This window comes from Macrotis lagotis, chromosome 1, assembly GCF_037893015.1.
Source record: "Macrotis lagotis isolate mMagLag1 chromosome 1, bilby.v1.9.chrom.fasta, whole genome shotgun sequence".
NCBI classification, from domain to species: Eukaryota; Metazoa; Chordata; class Mammalia; order Peramelemorphia; family Peramelidae; genus Macrotis; species Macrotis lagotis.
The window spans coordinates 39,332,176-39,346,398 of NC_133658.1; the positions used below are offsets into that span (position 1 = coordinate 39,332,176).

The window sequence follows — 14,223 nt, forward strand, 5'->3', positions numbered from 1 at the left end:
CCAGTGGAATAAGACTAGGTGCAATAGCAGGAAATGATTACAGTAATCTGCTGTTTGATAAACCCAAAGAGTCCAGCTATTGGGATAAAAACTCTCTCTTTGATAAAAACTGCTGGGAAAATTGGAAGTTAGTATGGAAGAAACTTAGATTAGACCAACACCTCACACCCTATACCAAGATAAGATCAAAATGGATAGAGGATATAAACATAAAAAAAATAGAAGATCAAGGAGCAGTTTACCTGTCAGATCTATGGAAAGGGAAGCAGTTTATGACCAAGGAAGAGATAGAAAACATCATTAAAAAACCTAGATAATTTCAATTATATTAAATTAAAATGCTTTTGCACAGACAAAACCAATGTAACCAAGATCAAAAGAAATGTAGCGGGGGGGGCTAGGTGGTGTAGTGGATGAAGCACTGGCCCTGGAGTCAGGAGTACTTGGGTTCAAATCTGGTCTCAGACCTGAACTTAATAATTACCTAGCTGTGTGGCCTTGGGCAAAGCCACTTAACCCTGTTTTCCTTGCCAAAAAAAAAAAAGAAATGTAGCAAATTGGGAAACAATTTTTACAACTAGTATTTCTGACAAAGGACTCATTTCCAAAATAGACAGAGAACTGAGTCAATTTAAAAAAAAAGTCATTCCCCAATTGACAAATGGTCAAAGAGTATGCAAAGGCAATTTACAGATGAGGAGATCAAAGCAATTCATAGTCATATGAAAAATTGCTCTATAATCATTACTTATTAGAGAAATGCAAATTAAAGCATCTCTGAGGTACCACCGTATACCTCTCAGACTGGCCAATATGACCAGAAAGGACAATGATCTTTGTTGGAAGGGTTGTGGGAAATCTGGGACACTAGTACATTGTTGGTGGAGCTGTGAACTCATCCAATCTTTCTAGAGAGCAATCTGGAACTATGCCCAAAGGGCAATAAAAATGTGCATACCCTTTGATCTAGCAATACCACTACTGGGCCTATACCCTGAAGAGATGATGAAATAGGGTAAAAACATCACTTTATACAAAAAATATTCATAGCAGCCCTATTTGTGGTGGCAAAGAATTGGAAATCAAGTAAATGTCCTTCAATTGGGGAATGGCTTAGCAAACTGTGGTATTTGTATATGATGGAACACTATTGTTCTATTAGAAACCAGGAGGGATGGGAATTCACGGAAGTCTGGAGGAATTTGGGTGAACTGATGCTGAGTAAGATGAGCAGAACCAGAAATACATTGTACACCCTTAACAGCAACATAGAGGAGATGATCAACCTTGATGGACTCACTCATTCCATCAGTGCAACAATCATGGACAATTTGGGACTGTCTGCCATGGATAATACCACCTGTATCCAGAGAAAGAACTGAGGAGTTTGAACAAAGACCAAGGACTATTGCCTTTAATTTAGAAAAAAAACTGATATCTTATTGTCTGATCTTGCTATATCTTTTACTTTATGTTTCTTCCTTAAGGATATTTCTCTCTCATCCCATTCAATTTGGATCAATGTATACCATGGAAACACTGTAAAGACTGGCAAATTGCCTTCTGTGGAGGGGAGTGGGGGGAGGGAAGTAAGATTAGGGGAAAAATTGTAAAACTCAAAATAAATAAAATTTTTAAAAAGAAAATACTATGAGCCCCTACAGTCTGAGGGCTGCTGTAGGTAGATGTCTGTCCCTGGGAAAGTCAAGAGAATGATCTTGCAAACGTGAAGATGGGATTCTCTTGACCTATCCCCATCTAAATAAATAAGAAATTTTTTCACAGGGTTAATGCTGAACCTGGTATGACATCCTGCCATACACAATTGACTGCCCATGACTTATACCTGAAATCAAACAAATAATATTGCTATGTGTCTGACTTTCTTCTCATATAGCAAATTCTGTTGATAAGAGCAAGTGCAAAAGAGAACCCTATTGATGACTTTTGAAAAAGTTATGCATGCTGTTAGAATGAGAGATCATTTTGATTGCCATTTTAATCACAAATAATGTAGACCTTGAAATCTTACAAGTGGTAGTTTATTAATTTATAAGAGACAACTTTATAATTCTTATATCATGATAGGAATATTAGTAGATGTGACATAATTTTCAGAATTGAATTAAGAACTTTAAGCTTAAATATCTCCAGTTTTGTGTTAAAAAGAAAAGGGGGGAAGTAGAATGATTAAATAGCTAATGTTACAAAATGGAAAAAGTTAATTTTATTTAGGGTTATTATTACCACCTAGATTTGAGCATGTCTTGAAAGACAACCATGTTTTAATATAAATAACTTTTTTTAATATTCAGTATCTTGAAATTGCCTATTCAGTGTTTTTATGCATTCTAGCCCAGAACTTTTTCTGACAAATGCAATTATCTTGACAACATGAATTCAGTTTTATATCAGGGTCATCATTGGATTTTTTTAAAAAGTGCTCTCATTAATTCCCCAGCAAAAGCTTGGCCTCCTAGAATAGCTAAATGAGTAGTTAAAAGAAAGTAGATGGAATGATAATTTTTCAGTGGGCTTTAATAAATCGTGGCAACAAGGTAACTATAATTGCCAAATATTAAATTCAGAATTTTTTCAGCTATTTGAATTTATTGACCTAAATATGTAAAATCTCTGCTCTAGTGGTGATCAAACTACACTGATATTGAAGCTGGAGTTGGTTCTCACTGTCTGACCTGATTTCTGTAATACCAAGTTGGAATTGCTTCAAGATCTATTTTGTCAGAGATTTTTTTTAACAGAAAAAGGGATCTCTGCAAGTGACCCAAACCAAAGAAGCAAATCTATTAGAAGATGTCCTGAAGCCCCATTCATTCCAGTATTCTTAAGAGGAGAGATTCCCCAGAGGACCACAGGATTGTATCAGAGAATGTTTCAGAGACTGGACAACTGTATGAGATGCAATGAGAAAACACGGTATCTTCATCATCATCATCTTGTCCCCATATAGTTCCTAATCCACCTGTTCCTGACCCTGCTGTGACTGGGACTTCAAATCCTCCTTTTCAATATCCCACTTCAGTCTTTGCTCCACAACTAACAGCAATGGACTGATAATTCCTTTGTTCATGGAATTCAATCTGTTCTTTATTTTCTTCCACTTTTTATGCTGCAGTTATCTAAATCTGTTTTGTTGTCTGCAGGGATGTTGCCTCTCATTACCATAATAAACTGGTTATTTGTCAAAATTGCTTGAATTGTTTTCATAAGTTCAAGAGATTTGCAGAACCTTTGTTCAGGGTAAACAATGAGCTTGAACAAATGCTCTATGATCCCCAAATTTTCATATTTGGTAACATATGTTTTGCTAGGAGTTATTTGTTTCTCATGGTTCTTAAATAATGAATTACTTCAGATATATATATTGCATATTTAGTACATTATGAGTTAATGTTTAATGAAATGGAACATGTACAGTACAAGTTGTAAGGGAACTGTCCCTGTTTGTGGTTGTATTGCACATGGAGGGCTGCCCTCCAAGCATTTAAATTGTAATGAGAGATTTTTTCTGTGGATTGATGAAAGAGAAAGCTGATTTAGAATGAGGAACTCTACTCAAATGCTAATAAATATCATTCAAATCATTTTGATTTTATAAAAGATAATGATTGTTAGTAATTAGGAATGAATACTCATTTAGGGGCATATATTTAGTCAGTCATCTAATAACAGGTATAAAAATAAACAATTTTTAATCATACTTTGTATAAGGTACATAGGAATGTAGAGTCAACTGGAAGGCCTCATGAAAGACTTCAAGTTTTCAAGGTAAAGGTCAATATTGTTTACTTGTATAATCACAAGAATGCTGGCACAGAGATCTCCATCTTGTTTTGCTCAAATTGCCTAACCAAATTATTCATGGGAATTGGCATGATACAGAAAGTCCCCCTCTCCAATATATTCTTGAAAGAGAATATACAACCATATCATGTTTTCTTGCCCTAGTGGCCTAGCTATCTCCTCTTTTCTAACCTTAAGAGTAAGTACATCTGTCTTGTGACCACCTAAAAATTCCTTGCTTCATCAAACTCATGACCATGCTGACATTTGGTTTTGCCTATTTTACGGCATGCATTACAAACCAACCAATGGAATTAAATAATTGTGATAGCCTTTCTTGAATTTTAATATATCAAGGCTTAGAAAAAATAGGAAACCAGAATGAGAGGGCATATCAGATCATAAGAAAGATTTGAGGTTTACTTCATTTGGGGAGACCATGAACTTTTTAATAAAGTGGCATTGACTCAGAGTTCTGCCTCAGTCTCTTTTTTATTGAAGATGGGACGATTTTAATCCCTATACAGGGTAGGCTTTTGCTGAACTGAAGCAATGGGGCCCAGGCCAAGATCAGTCCTTGAAGTTTAAATAGAAAGCTATATTGTATTTTTCTATATCTTTGGTAATACTGACAGGTTTCCCCATCTCTGCTGAAGTACACAGGAACCAGCCAGGATAGGCAGCTGACTCAAAGGTAGAAGTGTGCCCAGTTGCCTTTCGGTAAAATACAAAAGGCTTCTCTTTATTCGGGCTTTTATATAAGTTCATTGAGTCCCTTACCTGAAAAACAAGAAGGAAAAAACCCTTAAGATGGAGTTATAGAATTTCAGAATTTGAGAACTGCAAAGAATTTCTATGGTCATCGGTCAAACACATACACAAAAAATATCCCCACTATAATATATATCTAAACAGCCATCTAACCTCTTGAATCTCGAAAACCTCCAAGGCGTGGGAACTCTTCTCCTCTTTAGGCTACCCGTCCTAGTTCCAATCGTTAGGATGGGTCACTGATAATAAGCTGCAATTAAACCCAAATTTTCCTCTGTGCTACTTCTACTGCTTGATCCTAGTTCTGCTCACTGAGGCCAAATAGAATTTCAAATCCCTTTGCACAATATAGCTCTGCAAACACTTGAAGACATATTATGTCTCCCATGCAGAACTCTAAGTCTTTTCCTCTCCAGGCTAAGCATGCCAGATTTCTTCAACCAATCCCCAAATGACAAGGAATCAAGAACCTCTAAAAATCTTGTATGCTCTTCTCTGGACACTCTCCATTTGTCAACATCCTTTTTTAACTATGGTGCACAAAATCGAATACAATACTCCAGACGAAAAGGACAAAAGCAGACCGCAATTAAACTACCAACCAGCTCTTCCTGGAAACCAGTCCTTTTTGGTGTGTTTTGCAAGGCAGTGGGGTTAAATGACTTGTCCATGGTTACACAGCTAGGTAATTTTTAAATGTCTGAGGTTGGATTTGAACTCAGGTCTTCCTGACTTCAGGGCTGGTGCGCTATCCACTGCGCCACCTAGCCACCCAAAACCAGTATTTTTAATGTAGCCAAAGGTTGCATTTTGGGGGGGTGGTAGTGGAATAGTTTCTTCCCCTGAGAATTCTAATTAAATTAACCCTACCACTAGCAGCTAATTTCTGCTGAATGTAGATCAGGAAGACCATAATTCAAATCCTACCTCAGATGCTTACTGTCTGTTAAAGCTAGGCAAGTCACTTAACCTCTGGCTGCCTCAATTTCCACATCTATAAAATGCTGATAATAAAGCACCTACCTCACAGGGTTATTGTGAGGATCCAATGAGATAATAGGCATAAGGTGCTTTTCAAAACTTAAAGCGGTGTATAAATGCAAGCTATGATTAGCCATGACCATTGCCTCTGAAACAGCATGTAAGCCCTATTGTTGAACACATGCCTGTGACTTTCCAGATCACAAATCCCCCTGCTGCCCACCACTCTCTTATGTAAGGCATCTTCTCCATTAGAATGTAAGTCCCTTAAGGTCAGGGAATTTCATCTATTCATTCTTAGTGCTCAGAAGAATGCTTGGCTCATATTAAATGCTCAATGTTTTTCATTCATTTGATTCTGAGCGCCATGTTTCAGTGAGAACTTTAAAACTACAGAATATCCAGTGAAGGGAGAACAGAATAATGGCAACTGTCAAGGTCATGCCAAGTAAGAGTGAGGTGAAGGAACTGGGGGTGCTTAACTTGAAGGAGAACAGTTCTATGGAGGACATGATATCTTTTTTTTCAAATGTCAAATGGTCTGTAATGTAGAAGGATTTAAATATTTGCTGTTTATCCCCGCAGGGCAAAACAAGGAAGAAAGGGTTAATATTGCAACAAAGATTCAGGATTAATATAAGGTAAAGCAACTTCATGATTAAAGTTAACCAAAATGAAATCAATTTGATTGTTGCTGTTTATCCTTTGTTCTCAAAGAAGACCATGACATCAGAGAAGTGATGCCATACCATGGACATGAAGTGAATTGTAATGGGGCGGGGTGGGGGGGGGAAGGATATTCTAAGTCATCAATCTCATTTTCTACTCTAGAGTGTTCTGGGTCCAGATATGGATCAGGAAGCCTGGAATTGTCCCTGGATATAAGGCAGCTGGAGTTAAGTGACTTGCTCAGGGTCATAGGGTTAGTAAGTCTAGAGAGTCTGAGATCAGATTTGAACTCAGGTTCAAGGTCTGACTTGAAGGTGGTTCTCTATTCACTGTGTCACCTAGCTGCCCCTGTCTGAGGTCAGATAGGAATCAGCTATTTTGAAAGGCAATGATGGCAAGAAAGGAAGGAAGGAAGAAAAAAAGAAGGAAGGGAGGGAGGAAGGGACAGAGGAAGAATGGAAGGAAAAAAGGAGTAAATGAACAAATGAGCAAAGGAAAAAAGGAAAGGAAGGAAAGGAAAATGGGAGAGAGGAAAGGAAGGAAAAAGGAAAGGAGAAATGGGAAGAGGAAAAATGAATTTATCAAGGATTTATTTATCATATGCCAGACACTCAAAGCATTGAGAATATAAAAATCAGCAAGTATGGCAGTGCCTACCCTCAAGGAGCTTACATTCAAACGAGGGCAGATAAGACATAAAACAAAGCTAGAAAGCATTTGGAGGTGTAGTTGTGGTTTCTAAATGGTCAGGACGTGGCAGGATGGTCTGGTTTAGAACTAAGTAAAGCAAAAACTCACTTATCAGAACTCAAGAGTTTTCCTGGAATCCTGGTCATGCTTTCTAGGTGATTCTAATTTAACTGCTGATTGAACTAGGACCTCTGAAATCCTTTCCCATTCTGAAATCCTATGAGATGCTATGAAACTCGCCTCCAGCTTCAGTATGGGCTGTCCTTCACTCTCTACACAGCACAGACTCAATTTGTGGCCTTCAATTCCCAGGTAAATAGGTTCACCTTTGTTTTTTTCAAGAGCCTCATCTCGGCACGATGTGATCTCCAGTGAGACTGAAAATAAAAGAATCAGAGACCACATAAGGTGAAAACATGTGTGCATATAAGAGGATTGAGAATCTATTTCTAACAAAGAGAAAGATAATGGAGAAGGGCATTATCCATCTAAAGCAGGAGCCAGGAATCTCTAACCCACAGGCCTTATTGGTCTGGTATTGCCAAGGCAAGCACAGGTAGGACTCAAAATCCATTCAGTGAACTTTTTAAGGGTGAAGTAATTAAATGTTTGACCAAATATATACCCTGCTAATGATATTATAAATATCCAAAAGGCCCTTAGCAGAAAAAAGTTTCCCCACCCCCATTCCAAAGAAAAGAGTAGAGAAATGACATGGTTGGACTTGAGCTTTAGGGATATTGATTTGGAAGTGTCCAGGGAAGAGCAGGAAAGTGAAGAGCTCAGATCTATGGGGATATTCCATTCACTCATGGATGGAGAGGTCATCTGCTCAATGGTGAATTCCCATGTTTATTCAACTTGTCCTTCAGACTTTGGAATGTCTGGCATGAATTCTAGTGTCTGAACTCTGAATCCCAATCCTCCTAGGAAGTATCTCAGGGGAGAGACTCTGGCCTCACAAAAGAGGGATCTTGCTTAAGTCATGACTGCAATTTGTCTTTTATAATTTCCTTTCTGGTAATACCCTAAGCAAGTAGGCTTGTCAGTCTCCTGTTCTATGATGCTGTGATGCTCCCGTGTATCACATACATGAAAGTTATGACTCCTGATTAGCGGAAAAACTTCTGATAGAGAAGAAGAGAAAGGGAGATATAGTGATGTGAAGTGAGAGAGAAGGGATTAATTTTTGCCAAATAGTAGATGGTCAGGAGGACCTAGCACCCCAACATATATATATATATATATATATATTCATTGATTCCCTTAACCTGTACTCCCAAAGGCTACTAAGAGCAGACCTCTTGGGAAAAGTGTTCCCTTCTTGCTTGAGCTGAGATTTCGCTTCCCTTCTAAGTCCCAGAGACCCCTGACTCATATACATTCTTCTGCCTGAACCAATTGTTATAACTTCTCAAATTACTGTTTTATGGTTTGCTTTGATAATTACTTTTGTTCATTATACATGATCATCTTTGATATAATTAGTATTCATGGTTTGTGGAGAGGGATATAAACTGGCTTGTTTTAGGGTAGAACTGCTTATTCCCAGAGTGATTAGCAAACATGACTTTTATCTTAAACACCAAAAAATTCTTTGTCCTTCTAGATGGCAGATATCTCTTGTGTAATAGACAGATATAATTCTAGCCTAATAGTCCTCTTGAAGATTGTAGAGCAAAGAAATAATCACCCAAACACATTCAGCCCCCCACTTGCCAAAAAGGAAATGTGGCAATATTCCTAGGAGATATGGAGTAGGGTATTCCATATGCTATATACATCCATATGAAAGTTCACTCACTCTCCAAGCCTTGGGCCCAGTTCAACTTACTACAATAAAATTTGGCCTTAGAGCTAGAAAAGAAGATATAAGCCTTCAAATTCAAGCACCTCATTTTGTAGAGGAGGAAATGGAAGATCAGAGAACCTTGTTTATGTTTGATGACTACCCAAGGTGGCACAACTATTAAGTATCTAAGGGAGGAGTCCAACACAGGTTTTCCTAGTGCCAGGTTCATTGCTCTATCCACCCTAGTTTGTAAAGGAATGCCATATAGAGGAAATGCCCCACCTCTTTCAAGTCATCCCTGGAATGTTTTAAGCTACAGGCATCTGTCCTGGGGGACACTATATAGAGTGAGTCACCAAAAGCAAGAAACCACCTTGAAGAATGAGAAAATGGGGCCAGATTTCCTACTCACCTGGGGTCACATTTTGAACCTTAGGAACTGCTATGAGGGTCTTCCCTTGAAGGACCAAGACTTGTTGATGAATGTCACGAGGTGTCACAGAGACAGGATGCAGTACCTCTTTAAAATGAACACTGTTACAAATATTGGCAGATGAGGATTAAAGCTCATTTAAAGGATTGATTTCCAGGACATTTCCAATTCTCCATCAAACACATGGAGAAGGTTGGACTGAAGTTGATGGAATACAGCCCCAAACAGCGTATACAAGGTCACATTCTCTATATCTAAATCCCTACTTTGATGACCAAATAGTTTTGATTTTGACTGAAGGAACTGCAAAATTTCAGATATGGAAAAGAACTTAAAGTTCATCTTATTCAACCCACTCCCAAATGTTGAGTGTGTCTAAAATATATTTTTTAATAGAAAAATTTTAATTCAGAGGAATTCACCAAATCAGACCATAGCCCAATTTCACTAATTACAGGAAGTCTTTTCCTGAAATTGGGTCTAAATTTGCCTCTTTGAAAACTATATTTTGTTCTGCTTTTTGTCTTGAGTCAAATAAAGTGAATCTATTCTTTTTCTCTAGGATTTGTTTTAAATATTTAAGCAGTTATCATTTCCCCACTGAATGTTTGTTTCCTCCAAGTTAAACAACCCCAGTTACTGTAAACCATCCTCTTCTGGGATGGACTTAAGGCCTGACCCTCATCTATCTGACTGCTTTCATTTTCCCCAAATCCTCGCTCACGGCTTAATAAGAATACAACAATCCAGGTAGGGGGACAGAGTTTCAGTAACTTTCTTCTCAGATGTGACTGATTCTCTTAAAGCAATTCCATATCACATCAGGACTGTGTGTGTGTGTGTGTGTGTGTGTGTGTGTGTGTGTGTGTGTATGTATGTGTCTTTATAAGTATTTGTATATGTTTATAAGTGTGAGTGTATGTCTGTATTTCTGTGTCTGTGTCTATGTTGGCCTAGAATAATATTGCTGCAGACACTGAATTGGGTTTCCCTTTTTTGAGGATTCTCCAGTTCATTTAAGTTATTACTAAATGAAAAACCCAGATCTTTTGCAGGCAAACTGCTATCTAACCACACAATCTCATACTGCTAAGTTAATTTTTAAACCTAAATGTGGGACTTTGCATTTATTCCTATTATATTTAATATTATTTGCATAAAACCTATATTCTGACCTGTCAAGATCAGTTTGAACCCTGATTTTATAATTCTGGGTATTGATTGTCCCCCTTCACTCTGTTTTCATCTGCAAGCTTGATAAGTATCTGATATGTCACAAGAACAGATCCCTGGGGTATTCCACTAAAGAGTTCCTTCCAAATCATTTTTTTGGAGGATTTGCTGTTTTTCAGTCAGGTCCAATTCTTCAAGATGCCATTTGGGATTTTCCTGGTAAAGTATTGCAGTGATTTATCTTTTCCTTCTTCACATCATTTACTAGATGAGGAAATTGAAGCAAATAGGGATAAGTGACTTGCCCAGGGTCAGATAACTAGCAAATAGCTAAATCCAAATTTGAACTCAGGTTTTACTGACCCTTCTCCTAGACCTCTATCCACCTAACCATTAATCAATCTTCTTTTGAGTCCAGTCATCCCACCAATCTTGAATCCAATTAGATTCTAATTGTCTTATAGTCTAGGCAGCATATCTCTATTTTTTCCTACAAAAAAATAGCAGGAGATCATTTATTGCTTTGCCAAGTCCAGCTGAATTTTATCTGTGGCATTTCCTTCATCTTTAGGTTTAGTTAATCCATCAAACAAGGAAATAAATTTAGTCTGGCATGACTATTTTTTGTTAAAAGCAGCCAGAAATTTGTGATCACTGATTCTTTCTCTTGCATGTAGACATACTAAGCATTCACACTTCAAAGACAGGTCTCTTTATATGAGTGGCACATTAGCAGTAATGTGAATTTACCTGGGACTTAGGGAAGAAATGGGTAGAAGCAGGAAGGGGGCTGTAAAGGGACTGCCTCCCATGGAGGGAAAGGGTCAGTACAGACTCAAGGATACGGTCAGAGGAACAAAAACAGGAGGAATAATATACATGGATTGGGACCAGACTTAGAGGAAGAACAGGGCATGGGAGTAAGGGGGTATGTGGGGACCAGAAGGAGGACAGACAAATTGTGCCAGATGGAAGGCAGACAAGAGGACAGGTAGGCAAAGCAGGACAATGGTCTTCTCTCTCACTAAAGGAGGTCTCAAGTCAAGCCCCCCCACCCCCATCACACTATGGGGGATGGGTAGGAGGGGGAAGATTTCTCTTCTTCCTCTGTTGTACTTTCTCTTGGAGGATTTCATTTTGAAAAGTTTTTTAGTTTGCTTTTGGTGGGAGAGGGAGGGTGAGAGGCTCCAGAGCACCAAAGCCAAAAGGTAGGATCAGGGAGAAAGCAGGTACTGAAGGACAGTTAACTTAGGTGAGTTTTTGGAATGCAGATTTCTGTCAGAATTCCTTAAGAAAAGTTGAATTTGAATAAATTTATGTAAAGTAAGAACTGTGTATAGGAAGATAAAGTATATATAAAATATAATTTGGGGTCATTCGGAGGTAGGAAATGATACCAGCAGTCTTGGAAAAAAAGAATGCCTCTGCCACAAGTATGGGTGAAAATAAACTGTGATGGGACACACAAGTATCTTTCATACACTGGTAGAAACTTAGGGGATTCACATGGATTCTTATATGTGTGACTTTTAGATTCTCTAAAACTGGGCTTGGCAAACATCACCTCTCCATAGCCCTTTAGTCTTCTCCTCTCCAGGGTGGACACAGGTCATAGAAACTAAGCTAGATTGTGACCATCTAGTCCAACACATTTGGCAAAATCCAGCCTGCGACATTTACCTGACTCTGGACAATCCATTTTAACTTCTATTTGCCTCAGTTCCCTCAATTATAAAATAAGGATAATAATAGCACCTCCTTCCCAGAGTTGTTTTGAGTATCAAATAAGACAAGATTTGTGAAGTGCAGTGCCTAGCACATCATCATGCTAACTGCTGTTGATATATTATTACAATTATATGGGGAAACTGAGGCACAGGGGTATTAAGTGATTGACCCAAGAAGAACCAGGTAGTGAGTATCAGAGGATTTGTAACTTCAGATACATTGCTCTTGGCATGCCACACAACTCAATTTTCTCATTCTTACTAGTTTGAGAACCAATGTTGTCTGCCATGTTGTCTGCTTACCTTTCCTGAAGCATTCCATTATACGTATGATAAGATTCTCACTACTCCTGTAAAGAGAGATTAAAGACAATGGATTTGAAGGACTTTCTTCAGAGGTAGCCCTATACTTAACTTTATCTCAGCCCCTCTCTGTAGAGAGGTGTCAGTGAGAAAGGACGGAGAGAAGCATTTTTTAAGAATTTTCAGGGGTGGCTAGGTGGCACAGTGGACAGAACACCAGCCCTGGAGTCAGGGGTACCTGAGTTCAAATCCGGCCTCAGACACTTAATAATTGCCTAGCTGTGTGACCTTGAGCAAGTCACTTAACCCCACTGCCTTGCAAAAACCAAAAAAGAAAAAGAATAAATAAAAGAACTTTCATAAATAGAGCTTGCTAAATCCTGAATCCTTGTCCTCTCTTTTCCACTCATGAACCGGGCTAAGCACTTTACAAATGTTTCTGTGCTAAACATTCTACATCTCATTTGATGCTTATAGCAACCTGGAAAGTAACTGCTGTTATTATCCCCATATTTCAAATGAGAAAACTGAGGCAGATAGAAATTAAGTGATTTACTCAAGGTCAAATAGATAATAGTGTTTGAGTAAGATTTGAATTTGAGTCTTCTTGATTTCAGGTGCTGACCTTCACTGTGCCACATAGCTGTGCTAAGGTGAGGAAATCCCCTAGGTCATGCTACTGGACTAAACAAATTCACAGATGGCTCATCTTCTCTGGTACCCCAGGTACTCTGCTCAGCTTTCTCAGCAGGGATCTCCCCTGGGCATCGCCTCCAGAATAAATCAGAGCAACAGATGGGACAATAGATCAGCCCTCAAGAATATATATATATATATATATCCATTCAAAGATCCTGACAATGTGCAGTTTTCTTGACTTAGGCAAATATGTCACTAAGAGTTTCCATACTAAATCCAGCTCATTAATCAGCAGTGACTACTCCCAGTGGCTATTCTCATGGGCCATAATGGATCCTATAGCAAAAACCAAAAGATCCTGATAATAGAATTCAGATCCACTCCCCTCCCTGGAAACCAAGGGACAGTAGTGAGAAAAAGATCAAGAGACAAATGATTTTAGGCTATAGGAAGAATCAAAAAGTACCTGGTCCAAAGACTTAGGCTTTCCTGAAGTGAACTGTGACAGTTTCTTTAAGCTCCAATGAGATTCTCTGGGGTTGTTTGTTCTTTTATCCAGTAGAAGGACTGGGCGGTTCTATAGCTTGGGTGGGGACAACTCCTAAATGAAAGCTTAAGGAGAGAGATTTGAGGCAATTATCAAAGATGTCAAAGGATGTTGACTGGTTGGCTGGGTAGGGAGAGTTGGGTCAGCAGTAGTGGGAGAAACTGGGCTGGGTCATGAAAGTTCCACCTTAGTTTTACTTTGAAAAATCCCTAGTTACCTCCTACCAGGAAATGGTCAGAATTATTTAAAACAAGTTTCTCTGATCAAAGCCTAGTTTCTCAAATGGCCCAAAATCATGCAAATACAATAATTTCTAATTGATCAAATGTCAAAAGACACGAACAATTTTTCAGAAGTATATTTTTAACTTTATTTTTCTTGATTAATTTTTCTGATGTTTTCTCTTTTGCAGTATAATTGAGTGGAATATTCCCTCTTAAGAGTTAATATTCTGGGGTGGCTAGGTGGCGCAGTGGATAGAACACCAACCTTGGAGTCAGGAGTACCTGGGTTTAAATCCGGCCTCAGACACTTAATTACCTAGCTGTGTGGCATTGGTCAAGCCACTTTAACCCCATTTGCCTTGCAAAAAACCTTAAAAAAAAGAGTTAATATTCTTAGTGAAATCCTCTCAGAGTTAAATATCATGAAAACAAAGACAAGACTATTACCCTTAGACTATTCTTAGAAGAGG

The 14,223-nt window shown here is 38.4% G+C and overlaps 1 protein-coding gene across 2 annotated transcripts in view; it reads right to left on the bottom strand.

The window, feature by feature from the left end:
• Nucleotides 1–3,333: 3,333 nt before the first annotated feature.
• LOC141496075 (interleukin-36 gamma-like) overlaps nt 3,334–14,223 on the bottom strand; it is a 33,564-nt gene continuing 22,674 nt past the window's right edge. Inside the window, exons 2-6 of one of the 2 annotated variants that reach the window (XM_074198202.1) lie at nt 13,449–13,594; nt 12,344–12,390; nt 9,120–9,227; nt 7,156–7,292; nt 3,334–4,584 (exon numbers count right to left, since the gene is read on the bottom strand). In XM_074198202.1, coding sequence (XP_074054303.1) covers nt 4,375–4,584; nt 7,156–7,292; nt 9,120–9,227; nt 12,344–12,362 — 474 coding nt within the window. In that variant the 5' untranslated portion in view covers nt 12,363–12,390; nt 13,449–13,594 and the 3' untranslated portion in view covers nt 3,334–4,374. Of the gene's footprint in view, nt 4,585–7,155; nt 7,293–9,119; nt 9,242–12,343; nt 12,391–13,448; nt 13,595–14,223 lie in introns of both variants that reach the window. The other variant, XM_074198192.1, reaches the window with a different exon arrangement.